Here is an 18802-nt window from a genome sequence, read left to right as displayed (position 1 = left end):
GGCAACCAAGACCCCTGGCCAGCCCCAGAGGCACCATTCACCTGGGGAGCCTGTAGTCAGGGCTGCTGCAACAAACAGCTGTGCAAGACTTTTGTAGGCAGAGATGCGAGAGGGCAGAAAAGGAGGGAGGGAAGGAAAGAGGGACAGGGGCCATTGTTGCCCGCGGCACCCCTGACCATCATTCAAGGCACCCCAGGCTGCCATGGCACACTGGTTGAAAACCACTATCTTAAATGACAGGCAATTTCAGGGACAGTGTGCGCACAGATTGCACATGGGTGGAATGCATGCAGTTTCCACACTTAAAACAAGATGCTCCTATTAAAGCACCTTCTTCTCTTTTGGCCAGAACCTCCTCTTCTTTGGACAGGTGACATTACTGAACCAAGGCATAAACAAATCGCAGAATTACTTCTATGGTGAAATGGCCTCTTATACAGGGTGCAAGCTGTGTTTTTTTTTTTAGCCAGAGCAACAACTTAATGGTGAGTTCCGGCACCTTTTTTCTTTTTAAAGAAAGCACTGGGTGTAAAGCCAAGCAATATTGTGTTCATTGGCTTTTGTGTGCCTTTAGGGACGCAGGTGGCGCTGTGGGTTAAACCACAGAGCCTAGGACTTGCCGATCAGAAGGTCGGTAGTTTGAATCCCCGTGACGGGGTGAGCTCCCATTGTTTGGTCCCTGCTCCTGCCAACCTAGCAGTTCGGAAGCACATCAAAGTGCAAGTAGATAAATAGGTACCACTACAGCAGGAAGGTAAATGGTGTTTCCGTGCGCTGCTGTGGTTCACCAGAAGCGGCTTAGTCATGCTGGCCACATGACCTGGAAGCTGTACGCTGGCTCCCTCGATCAATAAAGTGAGATGAGCGCCGCAACCCCAGAGTCGGCCACGACTGGACCTAATGGTCAGGGGTCCCTTTACCTTTATGCAGGGCTGTCTGACAGAGAATTTGTGAAGTTGGGAAATCTGCTTTTAACTCCCACCCCTCTCCACGAAACCTTCAGCATTTCTTCTCAGTCCTCATTCCCGGCCCCTTACCAAGCCCCAAAACACATAAATAGATCAATACTAACATGCAGCTCTCTCTCTTCCCTCCCCTGATGTTAAAATGTAAATTTTAAACTGCTTAGCAGGGGTGGGGAATCAGGTGGATGAAACTTTGTTCCCAGCCAGGAGCAACCAATAAATGAAGAATTCTGCTTGCTGAAGAGTCCTGTGCAACTGGAAAGCTTGCATGCTTCCATTCCAACAGCAATGGATTTTTATTTATTAAAAATGCTTGGGCATCACTTAGGGCAGATGTATGCTACACATTTATGAAGTGCTTTTTTCTTTAAAAAAATGTTTAGGGGTTCTCTCATTTTCCTACTCATATTGAAATACTGCCCTTCAACGAGGCCAAACTTAGATTCACGAAATGTTTAGGGGTATGTGTACCCCTGCGTCCCCCCAGGGGAAAAAAGCACTGCATTTATGAGTGTTTATAACAATTTCACTGTGACAGCCCCCCCATGAGAATTCCAATTAAGGGAGGATACAGAGAACTACGCCTGCACTTAGGTAAGGTTAACCCTGCAATCCTATACAGTACATTTCTATTCAGAAGTAAATATTGGAGTACTTGTACTTCGAAGTTGGGCTGCGGTGCAGCAGCTTAAACCAGTTTTAAAACCCGTAGTGTTTTAAAATGCCTTGATTTCCTCCCCCTCCTGGGACGGGGGGGGGGGGGGGAGACAGCTGTCCATGTGCCAAACGAATGTTGTGGGAACCGTGCCTTTGAAAGACCACTCCCCTCTCCTCCCAAGATGGATTTGTAAGCCCATTTCCCATACTTGGAGAAACCCTCTCGCTTGAACCAAAAGGCTCACATTTCTCCCTCGTTCCCATTGTACACCTGGCAACACCCCCCACCCTCCCGCGGGACTGCCCTTCCTCAACTCAGGAGCGGAGTGGAGAAGGTAAGGGATTGGGGTGAGGGCTTGCAGGAAGGAGAGAGGGAATGGGTGCCGGGGATTATTCTTGCGTCTTGGAATCGCTGTATATCTCTCCCCCACTAACCCACCTCGCTGCTCCCCCCCCCTTTTCTCCTCTTTCTCCTCATTTCCACCTTCTAGTCTTTCATCGGCTGCCTTCTTCCTCTCCCATTGCTGCTGATCAAACAGAAGAAAAGGGCAACTGACGGGGGAGAAACAAACTTTTCCTAAGAGTTTGCTGCTTGGTTTTGAGCTTGCGCGCGCGCGCGCTGCTGCTGCAAAATCTGGTTTTCTCGCAGGGAATTGCACCCACTTTGCAATGCAATAAAGCAAAATTGTTCCTGGCTGCAAAGGTTTGTTTGATTTCCAACCCATCCGGCTTTGACCATTTAAAAAATGAAATAAAATAGTAATTGGGTGTGTCTAAAAAAAAAAACCTTAACAGAGGATGGGGTGGGTGGAAAAAAAGGCGAAACATTCTAAATAGCTAATCCCCTCTCCCTTTTCTATTCTTCTTACCTTCGTTTCATCAGTGAACAAAGACACATCTGTGCGCCCTGTAATGATGGGGTATAGAAATAATTTTCCCAGAGAGATGTAGATAAGGAAGGGAAGGGGATTTGGAGTGAGCGGGTGCGCGCGTTGGTTTAAAGGGAAAGCGAGAAATGTCTCCATCTGGAGGTTTTGGAGACGTGGCTGTGTATTTGGGTGGGTGGGTGTGCTGTGCGCTTTCTGAGGAGCGCGGTTGCCTAATCGGAACAGCCAAGAAATGCGCAAAAACGCGCCTTGCCAGATAAATGGATAGCTTTCCTTCCTTGCAAGCAGCACCCCTCTCTCGGCGCCTGGGGCTCTGCTATTCTGCCGGCGATGATGGTGGTGGAGAGCTGCTGGCTGTGTGAAACGGATCCTGTCCCAATATAATCCCTCGAGGCTTAATCTGAGCCGCGGCGGGTGGGGAAAACCCTCAGGACGCTCCCCGGGCCATCAGTGAAGCCATATCAAAGGCGAGAGTGCCAGTGCGCACGTGCAGATGCGCAAGGCTTCGTTTGAACCCGGGCTGAACCTGCACGTCTTTTCCCCGTCCCCCTCACTTCTCAATGGCAGGGCACACCCCTGTTATGTAGGTGCAGTGGTAAGAAAGTACAGAGTGCCTCTGAACATGTGCAGAGAGCCTTCCCTCAGCACTATGCAAGGATTTGTTGTTGGGATTCAAGCCATTTATTTATTTTGAGACTAGAGAAAAGCAATAAAATAAGTAACTTGTGGGAATGTTTCAGCAATTTTTTGAGAAAGGTCAATACAGCGTCTCTGCCCACCCGTCCTCATGTTTGCCTTGATTATCCGAACCTGTCACAGGTGTAGCAAATAGCACCTTTCAACCCCCTTGTTTTGTTTTGTAACTATGCAGGAATGTTAATTCAGGTATAAATGCAGAGGGGGGCCTTTGTGAAATGAAATGGACATTCCAGCCACCCTAGGTTTTTATATTTGTATTCTGCAACATGTGGTAAATGCAAGAAACACATTGAGTATCATGTGTGGAAATGTTTTGGGGTTTTTTTTGAGGGGGGGGGCTTGCCCTGCAGTCTGTTAATGCTGTTAAGTCGAGGTAGAAAGTGGAAGAGAGAGTTTTTCGAGCACATTCTTTCCTTTGGAAGCTATGTGTTCACATGACAGATGTGGGAAGTGCCAAAAACTGATTGAGGGAACTTTCTGACGGCCTGTTTATTGTACATTTATCACGGTTAGTTTGCAGGGAGATTAGATGACAGCTGTCTAAGGAGCATTCCTTTTGAATTGTTTGTGGGGATGCTGACTATTTAATAATATCCTGCCATGGTCTCCTGTCATTCCCTTCCAGTTCTGGCTCGTGGCCTGTCCCACACCTTAACACGACGAAGGCCAATATTTCTAAACTTAAAAGTGTGCAAGCTTACCTGTTGAATGTGCTCAGGCTGGATCTCTCTCTTTTGATTCAGAGTTGCAGGTAATATGACGAGTGGTATCCTAAAGGTAAAGGGACCCCTGACCATTAGGTCCAGTCATGACCGACTCTGGGATTGCAGCGCTCATCTCGCTTTATCGAGAGCCAGTGTGGTGTAGTGGTTAAGAGCGGTAGTCTTGTAATCTGGGGAACCGGGTTCGAGTCTCCGCTCCTCCACATGCAGCTGCTGGGTGACCTTGGGCCAGTCACACTTCTTTGAAGTCTCTCAGCCCCACTCACCTCACAGAGTGTTTGTTGTGGGGGAGGAAGGGAAAGGAGATTGTTAGCCGCTTTGAGACTCCTGAAGGGGAGTGAAAGGCGGGATATCAAATCCAAACTCTTCTTCTTCTTCTTTATTGGCTGAGGGAGCCGATGTACAGCTTCCAGGTCATGTGGCCAGCATGACTAAGCCACTTCTGGCGAACCAGAGCAGCGCACGGAAACCCCATTTACCTTCCTGCCGGAGTTGTACCTATTTATCTACTTGCACTTTGACGTGCTTTTGAGCTGCTAGGTTGGCAGTAGCAGGGACTGATCAATGGGAGCTCACCCTGTCGCAGGGATTCGAACCGCCAACCTTCTGATCGGCAAGTCCTAGGCTCTGTGGTTTAACCCACAGCGCCACCTGCATCCCTACTGTATCCTACTGGTGATCTAATAGTGAGTGCAGAACTTTTAATGCCATTAGAGCAGGGGTCAGCAAACTTTTTCAGCAGGGGGCCGGTCCACTGTCCCTCAGACCTTGGGGGGGGGCGGACTATATTTTGAGAAAAATAATAATAACGAATTCCTATGCCCCACAAATAATGCAGAGATGCATTTTAAATAAAAGGGCACATTCTACTCATGTAAAAACACGCTGATTCCAGTACCGTCTGTGGTCCAGATTTAGAAGGCGATTGGGCCAGATCCAGCCCCCGGGCCTTAGTTTGCCTACCCATGGAGTAAACAAACAAACACACACACAAACACAAATGGTGTGATCTGGATTGTGTGCTGCACTTGCAGAAAGGGCTCACGTCTATCGGTTCTGCATTTCCCTCAAGTTGCCCACAGCTGGCTTTTCCCCAATAGCATACCATATACGCATTGCTCAAGAGTTCTCCTGTGTGGCCACTGTGTGATGAACACAACTGCTCAGCAGATGCACAGAGAAAAGTCTTGCCCCTCCTGTTCTGATCACCACTGCCAGCCTTCCCGTTGTGGTGCATTGCTGGCGCCAATCTTCGTTGGCTTCTGAGAACCTTCACAGCAGCTGAAACAGCAGGGCTGCATTTCACCTGTCCTATATGAGTTTCCAACATGTGTGGAATAGCTTTATATAATAGTGGGGGGCGGGGGGCGGGGCGGGAATGATACTGCTCAGATTGTTGCAGTAGCTTTCCTGTGCCTGAACAACAGGCACAAGTGTTACTATATTATTGATATTGTATTTTGTATCCAGTGCCTTTGGTGGGCAAGGAGACCATACAATCAGACATGGGCAAACTTGGCCCTCCAGCTGTTTTGGGACTACAATTCCCATCACTGTTGACAACTGGTCCTGTTAGCTAGGGATGATGGGAGTTGTAGTCCCAATATAGCTGGAGGGCCAGGTTTGGCCATGCCTGCCATACATCAATTGTCAGGTTTTAAGGATGCAATTGGAGCCTCAGCTTCAGGATCTGTCCTTCCAGGGAGCACTCAGGGCTGATTTCCTTCAGAATGGATAGGTTTGATCTTTTTGCAGTCCATGGGATTCTCAAGAGTCTCCTCCAGCACCAGACTTCAAAAGCAATCCAGTGGCACCTTCCCATGTTGTATAAAAAAACACAAGCATACCTGTCTCTTTGGCCTCCATTGTCCCAGGTGCAATGAGTTGGGATTTTCAGGTTAAAATCCTGAAAACCTTACCAAGCAATGTGCTCAACTTTCCTGCTATGTGTGTATGTATAACCCTCATAGTTTGAATTAAGTAGCTGGGATTAAAAAATATATAGTGAATTCTGGAGTTTAAAATCTTCAAATTGAATGTCACTTTAACTTGAAATAACACAGATGGCGCAGAAAGCTTCCCCCTTAGTCTGGTCATGCTGTCTTATCCAAGAGACAATATCTTTGGATTCTACATTGGTTTTAACATCATGTTTGTGAAAGCTTCCTTGGTAAACCATTCAAGTTACAACAAGAGACTGTTGGGCCCAAGGAGTAAATCTCAAACATTTTTGACCTGACCTTTCCCCCCCCTTGATGGTTCTATTCCAAACCTTTCTGCTATTCTGCCCCCTAGCATATTCACACCCCTAATACCTGGAGAAATTATGTTTATCCTGGCAGCTGAAGGTCTAGTAGTGAATTAATTTGAAACCTGTATCCCCTTCATTAGGGATATGGGTGGCGCTGTGGTCTAAACCATTGAGCCTAGAGCTTGCCGATCAGAAGGTTGGCAGTTCGAATCCCCTCAATGGGGTGAGCTCCCGTTGCTCGGTCCCAGCTCCTGCCCACCTAGCAGTTCGAAAGCACGTCAAAGTGCAAGTAGATAAATAGGTACTGCTCCGGCGGGGAGGTAAATTGCATTTCTGTGCGCTGCTCTGGTTCGCCAGAAGCGGCTTAGTCATGCTGGCCACATGACCCGGAAGCTGTACGCCGGCTCCCTCGGCCAATAAAGCGAGATGAGCGCCGCAACCCCAGAGTCGGCCACAACTCGACCTAATGGTCAGGGGTCCCTTTACCTTTACCTTTATGGTTTGGCCTGCTCTATGGGCTGCATTCCATGGTAGCTCTGCTAAGACTTAGGTCTATTAATTTTAATGGGTCTAACTTAAGGTTACCAGATTTTTTTCAATGAATCTGGGGACACTTTTCAACTTCAGTTGGAATGGATGGATTTTGTCAGGGGACTGATTTGTAAATCCGGGGACTTTCCCCGGGAAACAGGGATGTCTGGTAACCTTAGTCTAACTCTGGGTAGATCTTAGTTGGATGGGGCACTTTGTTCTTCAAGTGTTTGCCTTCAGCTTCTCCCATTCTAAGGCTGAGCTATCGCTAAGGCGATAAATCACTTTGGAGAACCATGTCAGATTTCTGGTGGGAAATCCCCTACTGATATGGTCCTTCACACCAAAAGGAAGGAGAGAAATATCCATGCATGAAGAAAAGTAGTATTTCAGGGAGAAGCATTCGAGAGAAGTCTAGAATATATGCAAGGAGGTTTAATGTGTGCCATGCACTCAACCACAAAAAACAAAAGAACCCAACCCATTTGTTGTCTAAAGTGATTCAGCCCAGACACAGGCTGACAACCTCACTGAGAACTAGGCTAATGAGACTCTCTGCATGACGAGACACCAAGCATGCCCTAACAATATTTCAGCTTCTAGCAAGCAAAAAATAAAAAATCGCAAATATGTGGCGTCCCCTCCACCTATAGTGCACAGGGCATATTTTTGCTGCAGGGGATAGCTTTGTTCCTTGCTTCCCTAATATTTATTTATTTTACAGTTTTAAAATAGTCGTTCTGACTAGATGAGGGCTGCAGGAGAAAAAAAGTGGGCTTTTAAGGCACGAGACTTCCTCCGAAGAAACCTGGAAACTGTAATTTATTAAGGGAATTGTAGCTCTGTGAGGGGTGCACTACAATTCCCAGGATTCCTGTGGGGTGGGTAAGCCACGTCCTTAAATGTGCTTTAAATATATGTTGTGGATGTGACAATATATACTGTATTTTTCACTCTATAAGATGCACCAGACCACAAGATGCACCTAGTTTTTGGAGGAGGAAAACAAGGGGAAAAAATATTCTGAATCTTAGAAGCCAGAACAGCAAGAGGGATCACTGCACAGTGAAAGCAGCAATCCCTCTTGCTATTCTGGCTTCTGGGATAGCTGCGCAGCCTGCATTCACTCCATAAGACGCACACACATTTCCCCTTACTTTTTAGGAGGGGAAAAGTGAGTCTTATACAGCAAAAAATACGGTATAGTTTATAGCGTTTGTATTTCCCTTTCCCCCTCAGCTAACAGGAAAATAACCTTGACGAGAATCTTGCTTGCCACAACTGAAATCCCAAAGGGTGACCACAACATCTGTTGATTAAATACTTCTGTGCGATTACAGGTTTGTTGATGTTACATACATCCGATGGCAAAGGAGAAGACCCACCGCTGGTTCAAGATGCTGAGCTGGTTCCTCTTTGTCTTCATAGCCATCACAACTCAATTAATGACGCACGTCCGGGGTCAAGGTAAACTTATCTCTAAGAAACCATTATATTTCACGAGGGCTCTCTGATGTGCAGAAAAGGGGCTCCTGTGTACAATTCACGCTCTCTCATTAAGCAGTGCATATGGAAACAAATTTGATCATGGAAAGACAACCTGGTGCTGGCAGATGTGAACTCCAACACCCATCATCCCCTGTCACAATGGCTAACACAGTAGCCAGGGATGATGGGTTTTGTAGTCCCACAATTTTGCAAGGACACCATGTTGGCTACCCCTGATTTAGACAAACTAAAATGTTGTGATTGGAGGAGTGGCTACTTTGAATCCCAGACAGGATGCCGTGTTTGTGTTTCTGTGCAGGTCATACTATTCATTTTACTTTACCTCTGAGAGCATGTGGACCATTGTTCTAGGAAACAGGTCTGGATAACAGAGTACCTTCTTCCTCTACCCCACAATAAGTTTTTTTTTGCCAGTTCCATGAAACAGGTGTGGAATGTATGCAGCCTTTGCCAGTTTAACGAATGCCCTCCGTATTGTTCAAAGTTTCTGTTTTCTAGCACCTGCCTTCAAATACTGATCACTTCTGCTTGGTTCCATAACAGCTGGTTTTACTTTTAACAAATATAACAATACTGCAGCCATGTTTGCCTAGGAATTGTGACCCTTTTTGACAACTGGATGTGTGCAGGGGTATGCAAAAAACTATTCCTTTCCGTTTATGGATATAGGTGGACATAAATAACTAAGACTCTCCTGGTACTTTAGAAAATCAGGGCTGCAATCCTAACCCCATTTACCTGGTAGTAAGCTCCACTATACTCCATGTGACTTACTTCTGAGTAGAGATGGTTTGGATTGCACTCTAACCAATTTATTATGACGTAATAAAGTCCATTTTATCGGATGCACAACGAGTCATCCTCAGCTGCCAGGTATATAAACACATTGGTGCAAAAAGCTAAAATCAAATGAAAAATCTACTGTCTGTTAAATGTGTTCAGAATAAGACCACTGACCCTTTACAACAGCAGGATTGGTAGACTAATACATGTTTACCCTTCTGGAAAGAGATGGGCATGCTTGTTTATATGTGTTCTCAAGTGCTTCCTAAATTCATAATTTATTTCTACTAATCTACTTTACGAGTGCAAGATCTTATGCACTTTATGGACCAGTGCTATGTATGCTTACTTGAAATTAAGCTGATTTGAATCTACTGAATTTACATGCTGTCCTTGCATTCTGGAAAATGTAAGGCAGAAAAGCAAGGTGGGCCAGGAATGGCAATGCTAGCAACTGGAATGAGACTCTGCATTTGCTTATCTGCACACTCTGCAATTCAAACAATATAAGGAAAAAAGCTGTTTTAAAAGAAAATGAGGTTCTCTTCTGTAAAGAAAGCCACCAGCTTTCTGATTCACACACTGAGCATTTCAGACCACCTTCCACGTCTGTCGTCAGGAATTATGTTTCTGGAGCACTAACAACAACAATGAAAAATGTCCAAGTTTCGATATGATCTGCACAAACCCAAAGGCCTTGAACTTGTCTCTCGCCTTCTTTTGGATGAATGCTTTAATGTCGCTGCCGGCCATGCGCTTGCACATTCCTGCGAAATCGCTTAACAAGCTTGAGCTTCTGATTTTTATCAGCTAACTTCACCGATACGTAGACTGATTCTTTTTCTTCTTTTGCAAGAAGTGAGATTTTATTCCACAGGCTATAAAGGTGCTCCACAGAAATAAAGATTCCCTCTCCAGGTTGGTGGTCCTGAAGTCATTCCAATCAATATATTGTTATGTTTGTCCGAGAGTTAGATTTATTTTTTCACTTTCTCTAGTTGTATGTGCTTTCTTGTGCAGGAATGATAGTCTTTGCATAACTAAGCTAAATACTTGCTTTAAGGAACTGTTTTGGCCCTTATATGGTCAGTTATCGGCACGGAAATTGTTGGGTCTCATTTCTTCTTTCTTTCCATTTGAAGAAACAAGCAAACACTGGGTGGAGATAATCTAGTTATGTAAAGACTTTTCTGCACATTTCTTCTAGACTGTTGTGTTGTAGGTTTCCAGTATATACACAGAAACACCTGACTGAGTTTGTCTTTCTTTTCCTATCTGTGTTGGACGAGTGACCGGTTCATGGGTTCTGGAAATGTGGTTTGTTTGGTGACGGCTTCTTATCAGTGATGTTGGTGCTCTTGTTTCTCTGATAGGAAAAGGACCATAGCTCAGTAGAAGGACCCATGTAGAGTCCCTTACATCTAGAGCAGTGCTTCCTGACCTTTTTTTGGCCATGCCCTACCTAAGCATCTCTAAAATCCTGATGCCCCCCCATGACATATAATTCTTATTATTCAAAAAAAATTAGCTCCTATTCACACGGAGGAAGCCTAAAGGGTCATTAACTTGGTCTAAACCAGGCTTCCTCAACCTTACCCCTCCAGATGTTTTTGGCCTACAACTCCCATGATCGCTAGCTAGCAGGACCAGTGGTTAGGGATGATGGGAACTGTAGTCTCAAAACATCGGGAGGACCAAGGTTGAGGAAGCCTGGTCTAAACAAGCTTCCAAATCGCCTCCCTTAAAAAATCAAATCACCCCCCCCCCGTAGGGCGTATGCCCCATATTGGGAACCGCGGTTCTGGAGTTAAAAAGATCTCCTCCAATAACAGTACTGGGAAAAACCTTGGCCTGAAGGACAGCTGCCAGTCAGAGTAGAAAATCCTGGGTGAAATGGTAATAAAGTGGAAAATTTAATAAAAATGATTTTTATTTTTTTAAAAATAAATGGTTTATTGGGCCAAGCCCCAGGATTTTTACACCAAACCCAAGATCTCCTTTCTCCCCACCCCCCTTTCAAAAATATTACATTGCTTACAGGGCAGCTTCTATACATATAAATGACCATATGTGAATATGTGTTGTGGGGTTGCACATTGAGGTTTTTTAAAAAAGGACCTTGGAAAGTCCCTGTGGTACAGTGATCTAACTCAGTAAGAGGCAGATGTGTATTTGTGTATTGTGCGTATATAGTTGCGTTGTACATTTACATACATATATAGTCCTGTGAAAGAAACGGCTGTTATTTGATCTAAGATGGCATGCGCATTGCCCATTTAAAACACAAACCTCGAGATGGAAAGAAGACACAGTCCTTACCAGAGAAGAATGGCAGATTAAATTTATGGACTATGCCAGGTATAGGCAAACTCGGCCCTCCAGATGTTTTGGGACTATAACTCCCATCATCCATGACCACTGGTCCTGTTAGCTAAGGATGATGGGAGTTGTAGTCCCAAAACATCTGGAGGGCTGAGTTTGCCTATACCTGGACTATGCTGCAATGGCAAAAATGACCGGAAGAATTAGGAATCAGGAAGACCAATTTTTTTAAAATAAGGAATGGGGAAAAGATATAATTTATCTTAAAAATCATTGCAAACCATTAAAATTACTAGTAGGATTGGAATGACGCTTGTAGTTAACTATGGTTAACTATGGTTGTAAAGGAGATTTGATAGAATTGGATTAACAGAGAAGATGCAGGAGGAAAAAGGTTAATATAAGGATCCACAAAGGGGAGGAGGAAAGTCCATGGGAATTTGTGGAATTCTCTTTTTGTTTTGGTTGTTTGATGATTGTAAATTTCACAATTTGGAAAATTAAATAAATTTATTTTTTTTAAAAAAGATAGAAAAATAACAAAATACTGTACTGTAAACTGTTCATTAGCAAAAATGCTAAACAACAGGACTGGCTTATGGTGGTGCCAGATCAGTGAAAACTAGTCTCGTTCAGCCAAAAACATGACTGATGCCCCATCGACCCTTTGCATTTAAAGCAGTAACAGTCATGACTTCCCTCAAAGAATTCTGGGAACTGTAATATGTTATGGATGCTGAGAGTTCTTAGGAGACATCTGTTCCCCCCTCACAGAGGTGCAATCCCGAGAGTTTTCTGCGAAGACGGATATGTTTTCAAACCACTCTGGAAACTGCAGTTTTATGAGGGGAATTGTTGTTGTTGTTTAGTCATTTAGTCATGTCCGACTCTTCGTGACCCCATGGACCAGAGCACACCAGGCACTTCTGTCTTCCACTGCCTCCTGCAGTTTGGTCAAACTCATGCTGGTAGCTTTGAGAACACTATCCAACCATCTGGTCCTCTGCTGTCCCCTTCTCCTTGTGCCCACCATTTTTCTCAACATCAGGGTCTTTTCTAGAGAGTCTTCTCTTCTCATGAGGTGGCCAAAGTACTGGAGCCTCAGCTTCAGGATCTGTCCTTCCAGTGAGCACTCAGGGCTGATTTCCTTCAGAAAGGATAGGTTTGATCTTCTTGCAGTCCATGGGACTCTCAAGAGTCTCCTCCAGCACCATAATTCAAAAGCATCAATTCTTTGGCCTTCTTCATGGTCCAGCTCTCACTTCCATACATCACTACTGGGAAAACCATAGCTTGAACTATACGGACCTTTGTTGGCAAGGTGATGTCTCTGCTTTTTAAGATGCTGTCTAGGTTTGTCATTGCTTTCCTCCCAAGAAGCAGGTGTCTTTTAATTTTGTGACTGCTGGGGTCTCTTAACAATTCCATGCCATTTCAATGAACTACCATTCCCAGGATTCTTTGGGGGAAGCCATGGCCACTTAAAGTGGCGCCATGGTGCTTTAAATATGTGGCCGAATTACGCTTACTTGCCAGGAGGTGGGAACCGAAATGAAATCAGTTAAGGCTACTTTGTAAAGGAGCCTAGAAATGTTACTAGCCTGAAAACATTTTGCTAGCCTGCTGGAGGCTGACAGATGGAGAACCACACCCCTTCCACAGTAGCCTTTGACTTTCTATAATGGGTGAAAAGGAAGGGGACTTTCGTCCTCTGGCAGCCCACCTGGTTTCTATACTGATCACAGAGGAAGGACAGACCACTGCATCCTTTCACACACACCCCACTCCTTCAATGGCTTAGCATCTTGTTCTCATTCATTCATTCAAAGTCTCTGTCTCCCACTCCTCAGCCAGAACGTTCCAGAGCAGCTTCCTTATCAGTGAAAACAGTCCCTGCCCTTGGCCTTACTATCTAAAAAGACACCGCACAAAAGGGGTGGAGGTGGAAGAAGAGAACAAGTGGATTCAATTCATTGTTGCTATGGCTACCAGGCAAGTGATTAATTACAAGACTGCGTCTGGCCAGCAAGTGCAGGGTCTCTTAATTTATATCCAGACAAGTCTCCTTGCTTCTACTTAATTTGAGAGGTCTCTCTCCCCCCCCCTTCTATACTGTTTTACCTGACAAATGCAACAATTGTATGCTTTTGCCATTGTCGTTCTTTCTTCTCTGTGGAGGGTGAGGAAACACCCTGAAATAATAACAACAACAACAACTTATTTTATTTATACCCCACCCTGTGGGTGGTTTACAGAATACATAAAACATAATAAGGCACCAAACATTAAAAAGTTCCTGATAATCATTTTTTTGTGCTTGCTCCAAAGGTTTATTTAGGCTGTAATTCTATACCAATTTTACTTGTGAGTAAGCCAAGGCGCACTGAAATGTCTGCTTCTCAGTAGACTTACACTTAATAGCAGGAGTGAGGAACCTCCTATTTACATGTCAATTTGGCCTGTGAGGCCATTTCTCCCAAAGTCACATCCACCTGTCAATCAGGTAGTGTCACACTAACGGGTGGGTGATGTCAGCTGATGGGCACAGTTCAATTCCTCATTGGCTGAGCCGGCCAGTTATCCACAGGAAACTACTGTGTGTATCCAAAGCAAAAGAGTTTAGCCTCCCAGCTTGCAGGGAGGGTTAAATCCTGCTCAGACCCCTGCAGAGAGCAGGATTGAAAACTCTGCTCTCCAGCTGATGAACAGAGAGCTCAGATGGTTACTATCTCTTCCTCCCCAATGGGTCAACCTTGGTAGGTGGGTGGGACGGCCCATCTATCAATCAGCTGACCTATTTATGATGTCAGATGATCAACAGGATGGGAGGGGGGTCTGTGCTCCCCCTTGCTTAAGAGGGACAAAGTGAATTAATTAGTCAATGTAATTTCATATTTTAATGAACCTCTCTTGGTGCTAGTCATATCTCTCGGTTCATTCTTCTCTAGTTACCCCATCATTGGAGATCCTGAATCATCTAATCCAATCAGCTGCAATGCAGGAAACTTTTGCAGCCCTGAGATTGAGAGTCTCACACTTTGAAAATGAATTCAGTGTTGCCTTTTGTAATAGCAGCCGGCTGAGTTTTCTAAAATGTGTCAGAGAACCCCGCAGTTACTTCAATATGAATCTGACACACTACATTTTCAGCAGGCCACTTATCTCATTGTTGTTATATTTCTCCTCCCCTTCCATCCCTTCACCCTTGCCCCAAAAGAGGTCCACATTTTCAAAGATCTGTGGAGGTGGTTGGTGTGTTTCCTCTTGGCCCAAGGTTGTCTCTTGGTCGTTACAGCTGATGGATATTTGTGGGTGTGGTGAGCATCTTTTAAGCACAACCAAAATGCAAAGCCATGAGCACATTCCAGAGAAGGCCAGGCATCCTTTTAATCTCACAGATACTGATGTGAATTGATTTGGATAGACCATCTTGGTCCGATTCCAGAGGCTGCCACTAACAACCTCTGTACAACCCAAGATTCTGCAATGGCCAAGTGGAAGGAACCTTCCTCTTAGCAGCAACCACAGTCATCAGCATGCTATATAATGACTTGTGCCACTGCTGATCACTAGAAGCATAGCATGACCCTGATCACCTGAGTGTAGCACAACCCCCCTCTGGACTCTTGGTCACCCAAGAGAGGGCTGATCCCTCAGTCTTTCTCACTGCAGATTTGAAAGGTGGGGTTATTGGTAAGGTGGGGTCAGGTCATTGCCCCAATGAGCAGTGGCGTAGCGTGGGGGGTGCAGGGGGGGCCGGCCGCACTGGGCGCAACATCTGGGGGTTAGGGTTTTAGGAAGGAGGAAGGCCCATTTGGGGGGGGGGGTTCGGGTCAAAGTTTTTGAGTTTTTTCAGGGAGGAGGAAAAATGTTGAGCTTGTTTTAGGGGAGCCACAGTTGTTCAGCTTCTTTGGGGGAGTCAATGATCTACCGGTGATCTACCGCAGATGTCCAGTGATCTACTAGTAGATCATGATCTACCTGTTGGACATGCCTGTTTTATGTAAATCGCCACAAAAAGCCTGAGCAACCTCAGGTCTGTGAGCTTCCTTTGAATTGCAAATGGCAGGTCTTAAGAAGTGATCTCCGCTCCCCCGCTCCAACTTGGGGGCTCCTGTTGCTATTTTGCTGTAGGATCTAATCACATTTTGTAGCAAGTTCAGGTTGTAGCATTGCCATGGTATTTTTATAACAAGAAAAGTGATAGGAAATGTACTGTTGGAAGTATCCTGAGTTGCACCCTGAGACTTGAAGAAGAAACAGGAAGTGTAGCAAAGCAGGAAGTGACTTCAGCATCAGTCTAACAGTGAAGCGAGATCAGCTCAGGACACTCGAGGAAGCAAAATGGTTCCTCTTTCTAGCTACTCTTTCTCACGCAGATACATCAGCCTGCAACACAAGCTGAGTTGCACCCTGACACTTCCACCAGATGCAACATTGTCTAACCTCCGCACAAACAAATCATTAAAAAGTTTTGTCTCAATTGCTTGGTGAGGTTGCCCCTGGCATTTAGTTGAGAACTCAAGTGCTGTTGGTTTTGGATCCTTGCCTTTTACCCTTTTGTTTTTATGGGCACTTCCACCATTGTTCCACCAGATTCTGAGTAAGCATGCATTGCTCAGGTACTCAGTCTTGTTTATTTGTTTGTATTGAAATGCATATGCATGGCTTACCCAAAGGCTTGGGGTGGTGATAGTAAAGGTAAAGGGACCCCTGACCATTAGGTCCAGTCCTGGCTGTCTCTGGGGTTGCGGCACTCATCTCGCTTTATTGGCCGAGAGAGCCTGCGTACAGCTTCCGGGTCATGTGGCCAGCATGACTAAACTGCTTCTGGCAAACCAGAGCAGCACACGGAAACACCGTTTGCCTTCCCACCGGAGCAGTACCTGTTTATCTACTTGCACTTTGACGTGCTTTCGAACTGCTAGGTTGGCAGGAGCAGGGACCGAGCAACAGAAGCTCACCCCGTCATGGGGATTCAAACCGCCGACCTTCTGATCGGCAAGTCCTAGGCTCTGTGGTTTAACCCACAGCGCCACCTGCATCCCTTTGGTGATAGTAAGACCCCACTATTAGGGCATTTTCACCCTCATCAGCAGAATCACATAGTGCAAATCTTTCTAAAGTGTACCACTCAGACTGCAGAAAAGAGATTGTATGTTTCATTGTTTGTGCAAGAGCAATGGAGACTATGTCACGGTAAAGGCAGTTCAAATATGTCTGGAGTGGTAGAGCTCGGAAAAGCTATCTCAGATGTGATTCTGCTGGTCATGTAGCTTGGTTGCTGGGAGCACACCTAACTGAGATGTGACAAAGCTGGCCTATTCTCTGCAATTCCTCTCTCTGACTCCATTTATCCAGCTCACGTTGCTTGTCTCTGCTTGCCTGAATTGCTCAGTTGCTGTCATGTATATTAAATTCCTTTTGAGGCTATATACAAGACCAGTCACTTCTTACAGTTGCTCAGATGAACTGGGGGAAGTACGGTTGGGAATTAAACTGGCCTGATGTTTTAATGGTAGGATTTATGTATGCTGTGTGTGTGTGTGTGTGTGTACATGTTACTTTTCTGGTTTGCTTTGGGGCTCAGCTTCATTATTTAAAAAAAGTTACCGTATTTTTCGCCCTATAGGACGCTCCGTTCCATAAGGCGCACCTAGTTTTTTGGGGGGGAAATAAAGGAAAAAAAATTATTTCCCCCCCCCCAGGCACGGGGCTGGGGCAGGGGAAGCCCGAGCTTCCCCCAACCCCAGCCCCCAGAACAGGCAACTCTCCCCAAGCCGTGGGAGCCTGGCGCCGGGCTCCCGTGCCTTGCGGAGAGCTGCACGAAGCCTGGGGAGCGAGAGGGGTCAGTGCGCACCGACCCCTCTTGCTCTCCAGGCTTCAGCGAAAGCCTGCATTCGCCCCATAGGGCACACACACATTTCCCCTTCATTTTTGAAGGGGGAAAAGTGCGTCCTATGGGGCGAAAAATACGGTAACACATACATCAATTATGTGAAGCTGCTCTGAACTGCTGGGATGTTCAGGCACAAGGAAGTTCATGCACGGATGTGCACGAACCACACACCAGAAGGAGAAGCCTTTTAATACCATTTCAAGCACAATGGTTCCCATTTCTTTTGCTGACGATGCAGCAACCTCACCAAGTTGAATGGCTGAGATGGGAAGGAGCAATAGGGCATTGCAGTGGAAAGCTTGAGGATATTGTAGGGTTAGGAAATTGGAACTTTTGGTTCGGCAAGGATGAGCGAGGCAGGCATAGGACGAAGGTGGAATTGCTTGGAGGTTTGCCACGTTTAGCAGAGGAAGGCGTGGTACTGGGTGGAGAAGGAGAGTTGCTCATATGCCATCGCACTCTGGGCAATTTGCAAGGCTTGTGCCTTGCTAGTTATTTTGAGCTCCAAGGCAAGTCTGCACAACTTGTCTCCCCTGCCAAACCGAGCTCACCAGCTGCATATGATGGCTTTCTAGATCTCTGACAACCTACTGTCTCTACAGCCTCAGGCAGCACCCAACCAGAGGTTGTTAAGCTCCTGGTTTGATTGAGTGGATTGCAAATTGTGCAGCACTGGGCTACAGGCAGATCTGTGATTCTGATATCAGTAATAGATGTATTTGGCGGGGAGTGGGGGTGGTATGTGCACTATGGGATATCTTTTTAAAATGTTGTACCAGCATACAGGATTACCTACACAGCCACGTCAAATAAATTAACTGCTATGGCTTTTCCACACCTCTCACGGGAATTCTGGCAATTTTAAATAGTCTGTAAATTCTCTGGATCAGAATTTCAGAGGACTAAAATTTGTAGGGTCCATCGGTGGGAAGCCATGTCAGTTGGGCATATTTATGTTTATTTTGTTAAAAATTATTGCTTTAGTCATCTGCAAAGCAGTTACAGAGTAGACCTCTTCTAAGTGACATTCTGCCTAAAACTAAGGGACTTCTAGCACACTTAATCGCTGGTAGGCTTGCGAGCACCAGCGAATCAGTGTATTCCATGTTGTTAACTTGGTCCACCCACCACCCTTTGAAAATTACAATGCTCCTTTTTCCTGCATGCACTATAAAACATACTCAAAATTCATGCCTTCCCAAGTCTTTCACAATATGACCTTGAGCAATCTCCACCTCCCTACTCTCCAGGAGACCCCCAAAAGCTATAAAGCGCCCATTAGAATGTTCCCTGCACCATAACATAACAAAGAACAGATAATACACACCAAAATAAAGTTTGTGCATCGACTTTGCTTGCTAAACTATAGGATGTTTTAACCTCTAACCCCAGCATTTCTTTGTCTTTCCCTGTGGGGACAATAGTGCTTTTTTTACATTTATTGTGTAGCTTATGTCTTTGGGAACTGATAATTCACCTTGACGTATTTCAACGTCGTTTTACAAACTAATAGACGCTCATCACGGGACTCTCCTGATAACCCGCATCCTTTGTCTTGTCTGAAAATTGTGTCGTCT

General features: G+C 45.4%; 1 protein-coding gene across 5 annotated transcripts in view; it reads left to right on the top strand.

Annotated features, from left to right (window-relative positions):
* Positions 1-1685: 1685 nt before the first annotated feature.
* Positions 1686-18802, top strand: part of COL14A1 (collagen type XIV alpha 1 chain) — a 133487-nt gene continuing 116370 nt past the window's right edge. For 2 of the 5 annotated variants that reach the window (XM_081918597.1, XM_081918596.1), the window contains exons 1-2: positions 1686-1957; positions 8053-8179. In XM_081918597.1, the coding sequence (XP_081774723.1) occupies positions 8077-8179 (103 nt within the window). In that variant the 5' untranslated portion in view covers positions 1686-1957; positions 8053-8076. The remainder of the gene's footprint in view (positions 1958-8052; positions 8180-18802) is intronic. The other 3 variants (XM_081918594.1, XM_081918595.1, XM_081918598.1) reach the window with 3 other exon arrangements.

The sequence above is a fragment of the Podarcis melisellensis genome (genome assembly GCF_964234715.1).
Source record: "Podarcis melisellensis genome assembly, chromosome: 7".
Classification (NCBI taxonomy): domain Eukaryota; kingdom Metazoa; phylum Chordata; class Lepidosauria; order Squamata; family Lacertidae; genus Podarcis; species Podarcis melisellensis.
Note: the sequence above shows the minus strand (reverse complement) of the source record. Positions and strands in the feature narration are given on the sequence as shown.